Source organism: Terrapene carolina, unplaced genomic scaffold (assembly GCF_002925995.2).
Source record: "Terrapene carolina triunguis isolate 2854851 unplaced genomic scaffold, T_m_triunguis-2.0 Scaffold67, whole genome shotgun sequence".
NCBI classification, from domain to species: Eukaryota; Metazoa; Chordata; order Testudines; family Emydidae; genus Terrapene; species Terrapene triunguis.
Genome location: NW_020664418.1, coordinates 35,247,473 through 35,255,701, shown reverse-complemented (window position 1 = coordinate 35,255,701; position 8,229 = coordinate 35,247,473). Strand labels below are relative to the sequence as shown.

General features: G+C 43.6%; 1 protein-coding gene across 1 annotated transcript in view; it reads right to left on the bottom strand.

Moving 5' to 3' along the window:
- The window catches only part of EFL1 (elongation factor like GTPase 1), a 162,587-nt gene extending 157,358 nt beyond the window's left edge, over positions 1-5,229 (bottom strand). The window contains exons 1-4 of the mRNA XM_026648319.1: positions 5,150-5,229; positions 3,895-3,997; positions 2,282-2,349; positions 2,046-2,130 (exon numbers count right to left, since the gene is read on the bottom strand). Coding sequence (XP_026504104.1) covers positions 2,046-2,130; positions 2,282-2,349; positions 3,895-3,985 — 244 coding nt within the window. The 5' untranslated portion in view covers positions 3,986-3,997; positions 5,150-5,229. The remainder of the gene's footprint in view (positions 1-2,045; positions 2,131-2,281; positions 2,350-3,894; positions 3,998-5,149) is intronic.
- Between the last annotated feature and the right edge of the window lie 3,000 nt (positions 5,230-8,229).

Here is an 8,229-nt window from a genome sequence, read left to right as displayed (position 1 = left end):
TTATTTACCTGCTGACGCGGCAGGTTCGGCCGATCGCGGCCCCCACTGGCTGCGTTTCGCCGTCCCGGGCCAATGGGGGCGGCGGGAAGCAGCGGCCAGCACATCGCTCGCCCGCGCCGCTTCTCGCCGCCCCCATTGGCCCGGGACGGCGAACCGCAGCCAGTGGGGGCCACGATCGGCCGAACCTGCCGCGTCAGCAGGTAAATAAAACTGGCCCAGCCCGCCAGGGTGCTTACCCTGGCGAGCCGCGTGCCGAACGTTGCCGACCCCTGGCATAGTCCTTCCTGGGCTAGGGGAAACACGCCAGGAGCCTCACACCAACATACATGGAAATGTATTTTATTTCTTTCATGGCTAGTCTTTTCCAAATGGATAATCTAAGCACAAGTGAGCCAATTCCTCAACACCTTAACCAAGTGGTTAAACAAACTAGAAAGATGAAGAAAGAATAATCACAGTCTGGAAGTTCTCTGTTTGTCATTCAAAAATAAGTAAATACAACAGTCTCCCACTTTCCCCAGAAAAGTTTTCTTGTTTTACAGAGACACCAGTAAATACCTCATGGAGACATTGAAAGCTCAGTTTAAAACTGCTCCCTAACTGAATAGGAAATTAAAATGGAGAGTTCAACATTTCTATTTTCAAAACATCACAAATATTCATGAAAAAGATGCATGCAGTTTTATAAAAATCTAACCACTTCTGTGTTAAAGAAGCAATAAAAGAATTAATCTAAATGTCACCACAAAAGCTAAAGTGCATAAAGATAGTGAAAAAAATTAAAAGCAAGGCAATTCTATTCAAGCATAAAGCTAGCCATGTCTTCCAAAGCTTGCATACCCCACAGTGCCCTCAACTACTTTATAATCACAATGTAACTGAAACGGAAAGGCGTACACATAGGTTATTAGTGCACATGTGTTTATTTTATCTCTCAGAGTTAGCGCTATTATATCAGCCTGGTAGAAATCTACTCTGCCCGATCGCTCCCATACTTGCCGATCCATGATATAGAAGAAGTTACTCAACAAAGGTTTAGTACTCATGCAGCATTTGCCTAGGATCATTCTATCAAGAAGTTAATTGTTCTAAATTGTGGCCAAGTTATTGAAAAACTGATGTTATTTCTGAGTTCGGCAATCTTAGATAAATAAAAATGTTAATTAAAAACTATTTCTGTGCATATGATGGAAAGTTTCCTCAACTTTGGGAAAAGAGACAGAATCATCCTCCCCATCACTTCCACCTCTAAAAGGTAGCATGAAAACTGAAGTTCCAATCATCCACAGAACATTTACAAATAGAAGTAGAAACTTCCCAAATACTGTTCCAACCAAGATGCTTCCACCATGTAAGAATGGAAAGGACACTTAATTTCCACATGATTCTTCTTGAAATACTCAGCAGAGAAAAGATGTCCATTTTAAGGGGGATTTTAGTGAAGAACACTTAGCATAAATTTGTTGAAAACTGGTTATGTGTTACATATTTGCATACAATGGCCTTTTTTGCATGAAGGGCTATTGAAAAAAAGATCCTTTCCACCACAATTCACTTGTAAAGCAGATTCCAAGACGAAGAAAGATGTGCTGCACAATGGTCATATGATGTTATTTTTAAAGAGGAAAGGCGGATTGTAAAACCACAATGACTGTCGGGGGGCTTGGGGAGCACATGTGCAGTACCCGCAGGTATTTGATATTTATTTATGTTTAACTGTTTACTCATAAATGTCTACATCTGGCTCATTTAGGCCTTGATCCTTCAAAGACTTTCTCACATCCTGAACTTTAAGCACAAGTGGGTCCCACTGAATTCATGAATGCATGTGTACCACAGATAAGTAAAACCGTGGTTTTGTTTTTTAATTAGAATGATTAAAAAGACAAGGTTGCAAAATGTAAATCTCTGCAGAGCCAAGGCCTAAGGGAGAGATCCAGGAGTTAACTTCAGGAAAAAACTTGAAAGTGATAATTAATAGAAGGAAAAGCAAAGAAAAAAAATCTCAATAGTCTGTACATTTTTGTGTAGCATCTCTACCATACCTTTTTCAAAGTGCAGTGATATAGCACTAGATTTCATAGTAATTCCTCGGATCTGCTCATCTTCTCTACTGTCTAGATATCTCAGCTGAAATAAAAGACCACAAAAAGAGGTGATACATTTGTATACAGCTATTTTCCTAAGCTATTCTTTTAAATGTGAAAGGGTATGTCTGGAACAAAATGTATAGGAACTCTTAAAAACTCCACTCATTAATTATATTAGATTATAACTGTACCTTTCCTGCCAATCGATTGGAGATTATTCCATTGCTAGATATCAGACAGTCAGCTAGAGTGGTTTTGCCTTTAAAGAAAAATAAGTGACTTTGTTTAAATACGCACACACCAATGGGTTATCAAACTTGATATTGCTACAAGCTAGTAACTATCAACAAGCACACAGGTTTCTTTAAAAAAACTAATAAAAATATTTTATTAAAAACCAGCGAAGGTTACTCAACATCACCTACATCTGCCTCTCACAAGATATGACTCTCTTCTCCATCTCCACAAAAAGCATGCAACCTTAACTGTGACCAAAAGAATATGTTGAAACAACAACAAAAACCCCACCATAACTCGTAATTACAACATTAAACAATAACCTCCCAAAACAATAAACACTATTTCAAATTATTTCCACTTAAACACCAAAATATTTCTTCCATTAATCATCTAGCACAACACAATTAAAAAAAATCAACTAAAAAAAAACTACATAGACACTAACCATTTACTACAACACACTACCAATTAAAGATTCCAAACAATTAGAAAACATTAATTTCTAAGCACTCCACATGATCAAAGTTCCATGTTTTGTGTAGAAGCCACAGGAAAAGACAACTTAGATGGGCAGTGAAAGCAAGATAGGTACTGTGGAAAAGGTAAATTCACAGCTGTCGGCTTAACTAGGGATTTCCTGGCTTTTATATGGTTGTGTTGGTCATATGTGCACTTGAGTAACCTTAACCAATTTTAAACAAAGTTCTTAATTTTCTGGAACATATATATTATTTAATGTGCGCATGCACATACACAACCTACTTCCATGTACACACATGTTTTGATTACTTTTATTACAATGTGGCTTGGGAGGAGTGTTTTTTTTTTTTTATAGTCTACTCTCCCCATTTAGAAGCCAGATATTGTAGCAGCCCTCCCAAGCCCAGTAATGCCACCCTGCCTCGCCACAAAAATGCAAAGCAGTTAGTCTGTACCAAGGGAAGAAAGGGACTTTTCAGATTTCAAACAAGTATGCTGATCCCACGAGTGAAGAGACGACACTTGACTGCATTTTCCTTTCCTTTCCTTTTCATTTTATTTTTTCAAATAGTATGGATGAGCACAAATTTGACAAGTAATACCACTGCCCACTAGTGCGCTGTGAGGTCGGGGGGCAATTTATACCACCTTTCACCAGGGATCAATGCTGCACCCTATAGCAGATTCACACTCCACTAAAGATTTAAGTTACAGCCAAAGTTCCATAGCCAGTTATTTAAGTAAGAGGGTGGGGGAATATGAATAGCATATCACCCAGCAGTTGTTGAAATACCCTGTTATTGGCCATTACTGCCCACTTTAGGGGCTATGTTGCCTACACCCCCACCAACACCATAGGACACTGAGAGCAGGGGTGCCTTCTAGGAAGACTTCTCACTATCAGCGGCCCTGTGCCCGGGGTCAAATCAGCCCTGAACTGAACCCATGAATTTAAACACATGAAAAATCAGTGGTCTGAAACACGTATCTTCAGCAAGATGACAGAAATATCCTTTTATAATTTAATCTGAACACATAAGAACATATCTCTAAATGACTGCTTATAGCAAAAAGTCCCTCTTACCGTGGTCCACATGAGCCAGTATACAGATATTCCTGATACTGGCCGGCTTTTTCTGAAGTCCAATCATCTTCTCCAAACTAGTGAGAACCATGATTACCTATTTCTGCAAATTAGGAAAAAGCATTTTATACTAGCATCATAACTCAAGAAACATCTGAATTTTTTTAAATGCACACACAAGTGTTTATAGTTTAGCTTATATATAAATATCAACTAAACCTAAACCCATCCACGGGCAGTACTTAGATAGCTAATAAATTATGTTTCTATAGCACCAAGCACTCCAGATCAGATACCAAAGAGATTTACAAACAGAAGGACAAATTTTTCGGTTTTGATCATATAAATTTTTCATGTATTTGTTTATAAACACAACAAAATACACAGTGGAAATCTGTCCATTTAAACTGGGCAGAACCACACACATAATTTAAAGGGACAGTGTAAATTTGGCAGCCACCATTCTTTCAAAGACAAGTAAAACAATCCCTGTGGTGACTATAATTGAATCACGATTCTTTCCCCCCGCCCCGCTCACTTTGTGTGTTTGACAGCACTCCGCATACATAATATGTTTGACTGTTTCCCCAGATAGTTATGCTGGCCCTGATCCTGCAAACAATTAAACAAGCGTGTAACTTTACTCTCACGAGTAGTCCCATTGACATCAGTGGGAACACTTACGAGTAAAGCAACACGTGCTTAGATGCTTAGTTTCATCATGCGCGTCTTGCAGCGCAACAAAGCAGAGAAAATCATTTTTAAAGAGGAAAGGCGGATTGTAAAACCACAATGACTGTCGGGGGGCTTGGGGAGCACATGTGCAGTACCCGCAGGTATTTGATATTTATTTATGTTTAACTGTTTACAGTTCACGCGATTAATGGTGCCCCTTTCATACAAACCCCTCTGGCGACGAGGGCAGCGCAACCTCCAGGTAGACAAGATACTGCCCAGCAGAGCGTGGGTGTGTACAGTGGTGGGAGGACACCCCAACTCTTATTACAACTGGCCGGGCCCACCCAACGCAGGAGTCACCGTGGGCCCCGCCCTCTGTACTGTGGGTGTGGAGGAGGGGGATGAAGAGCCGAGGGGACCCCCGAAGGCAGAGCCGGCTGCCACCCACCCCGGCTGCTCCGGAAATGACCTCAGTCTGGTGTGAGGCAATTGAGAGACCCCGCAGCTCCCTGCTACTGGGGGCAGGAGACACAAGCCGGGCCCCCAGGGGAAGGACAGGGCCCAGCTAGTCACTCACCCCGCGAATTCCCCCCTCTCCTCGTGACAGCACAGCCAACTGCCCACGGCCGGAAGTCGCTACTACTACGCGCACCTTTTGTCTCCACCCCCTTTGTGACGACTTACGGAAGCCGGGAGAGGGCTATTCTAGGGACGCCGCGGCGGTTGCCAGGCGACGGGGCGCTTCCCTGGTTACCGTGGCTCCGAGGGGAGGGACAGGAGAGCCGGGCAGGCAGCGACAGCGGGAGGATGAAGGAGAAGCGGTGCCTGTGCGAGATTTGTACCTGCGGGTAAGAAGCAAAGGGGACCCCCGAAGAGCGGCCACTTCCCCGAGTCCCCTAAGTCTGATCCACCGCGAGACCTAAATCCCCCCACAGGGACCCGCCCTCCCGCGGGCCGAACCCCCTTCCCAGGGAACCTCAAACCGCGCCGTCCTCCCCCTGTCCCGGAGCCGCTCGTGGGCCAGCACCCATCGCCTCCGGACCAGAACCCGAACGCCACCCCTGTAACAGGACCCGGACTTCCTCCGCCCCGGGACCGCCCCAGCCTCCCTGAGCACGAACTTCCCGGGATCCAAAACCTCCTGCCCCAGCACAGGTGCTGTCGCGACCCTTGGCTGAAAGTGGTTAACGTTACCAGGGTTTACAGTTTGGTTCAATGGCTCTTACAAATTGTTCCAGCACCGTTCTGCCCCAGGACCCGAATCAGCAAATCCCATCTGGATCCAAACACCCCCCCCCCGAGAACCAAACTTTTTGGGACCAAACTGCCCTGCGGCCGCAGCCCAAACCCCCTTAGCCCTGGGTCAAACCTCGCTGAGCACGCGCCTCCCCCTGTCCTAAACATGAACCCCCCCCCACCCCCGCAAAATCCCCTGGTTCTGAAGACTGAAGCTTTGGGGCCCCAAATCTGCATTTTCCAAGCAGCTCAAACTGTCCCTACTTCCCTTCAAACACTCTAATACTGTTCAAGGGCAGTTTCAACCTAACCCTGTCTAAGGGCATATGCATTTTACCACCATTTTTCTCATCTAGACCTGAGGTGGAAGATTTCCCAAAATTTCTGAATGTAGATACAGCCAAAGAGAGGGGGGAAGGAAATCTACAGAACATTGTTTTACTGGGGATTAGCCAGTTTGTATACTGCTACTCACACGCCTGTATATGCCTCATCTCAACATGGCCTAGTACACCCTTGTTCCAAGGGCTCCAGGGGAAAGGAGGTGTCTTGGAACCAGTTATGCCAGTTCTGGCTCTGCCCAGAAGGACTTCTGAAACCCAGTGGAGAAGAACTTACAGCTGTTTCCTAGTCACTAGCAGAGTTGGCATAAAGGGGACACAATACAACTATGAATTCCTGCCCTTGACTTTTGTTTTAAGCTCTGTGAACTGTAACCACGTTTTACAGCCCTAATATACATCTACCACTATGACCTGATTAAGTCTGGAGAAGTAAAAACAGCTTTTTTAGAAAGTATCTGGTTTCTTTAGAAAAGGGAATACAGAGACAGGTTTCAACTCTCTTTGGAGTACTGTTCTGAAAAAGGAAAAGAATGTGGGTTCTTAGTAGAAATGAAGTAACACACTTAGGCTTTGTCTAGACTAAGAAAAGGTGGTTTTAAAATGTTAATTCATGTTTTTGTTTTTGTTTTTTAAAAACCTTTTTATGTAGTCTAGACTGGGTCTTAAGGTTAGATTGTGCCTTAAAGCACAGCCCTACTTTAATGTGTTGGCAGACGGGCTGCACAGCAGTGGGAGCAATTCTGGCTAACTCATCTAGAATTCGTCCTGGGTAGAAAACACTGCCACACCATCCTTTTTAAATAAGTGCAACATGCTAATCCTTCCCCTGCTCACAGCCAGCTCTGCTCACTATTACGGAGCGGAGATTGGCCATTGTCTTACTTTCAACACTGTCTTTTGGAACAATTCGTTATTGTCCTACGGCCTGTTCGAGCCAGCGAGGCTGGTGCAAAAGGGTAGGTCAGGAAAAAGGCTTCCTACAGGGAATACTACCTCCTCTCGCTGGGGCGGTCGTACACCTGAATGCAGTATTACCTACCTCAGGAAATTTTAGAATCATGACTCAGACTACAAAAAATTATATGATTGGCTTAAAATTTATGAGATTTAAAAAAAAATAAAATGTGGGGTATTTTTATTTGCATTCAATATTGGAACGGTTAGGGTTCACATTTTAGCCCTCATTCAATCACAAGAGCTAAGAGCTTACAAAGCAAGCAAGCAAGCTGAGATTCTCACATAATCACAGAAATCCTGGATCTGTGCCTTTAAGAAAAACATCAAGTATTGTGAGACTTGTGAAATAAAACCATGAGAGTTGGCATCACTTTGTACAGGAGGCACAGAACCAGCTTTCCCAACTCTCTACCACCTCTCCCACATACAAGGGGCATTCCAGGTTCCAGGGTGGGACAAATAGGACAAGCCAGATTAACTGGGGAGGGGAGTGGAGGGGTCATCAAAGGCCTGGGGCATTCAAATGCCCTGATGATTCTGTGTCCTTGCAAGTGACCACTGTATTATGGTTACAAGTTAGGACAGTCCTGAAGTCTACTTCATCCAGGGCCAAGCCTTCCCCTAGAAGCTCCTGAATAGCAGAGACAGGAGTTCCCTGTCCTCTGTCCTTGACTGTATGGGCAATTCTGTCCATTTCTTCACCAGCTACGTTGTGGTTGGCCCATGGTGAAGAGTAAAAGAGCGGCAGTGTGAGGGTACTTGCATTCTCTTGCCCTGCCTCCTAGCTATAATCTGTCCCACAGAATTGTATCTCTGGGCTTAATCATGAGATAGCGAACTGATTGTTTCCATGAGGAGAAATCAGAGCTATGCAGCCTAGAATCAAATATAAAGATGGTGTGATGTGACATTGTGGAGAAGGGAAACCATGTTCATCCCAAGTGAAAAAATATGTCTCTAAACTCAAAGACACGACATTGTATAATATAATAATTATTATTAATAATAAATACTGCAAAATACAGAAAAGGAATTGGTTAAAAAAGGGGTTCTCAACCTTTTTTCTGAGCCCCTCCTAACATGCTATAAAAATTCCACAGCCCACCTGTGCACAATAACT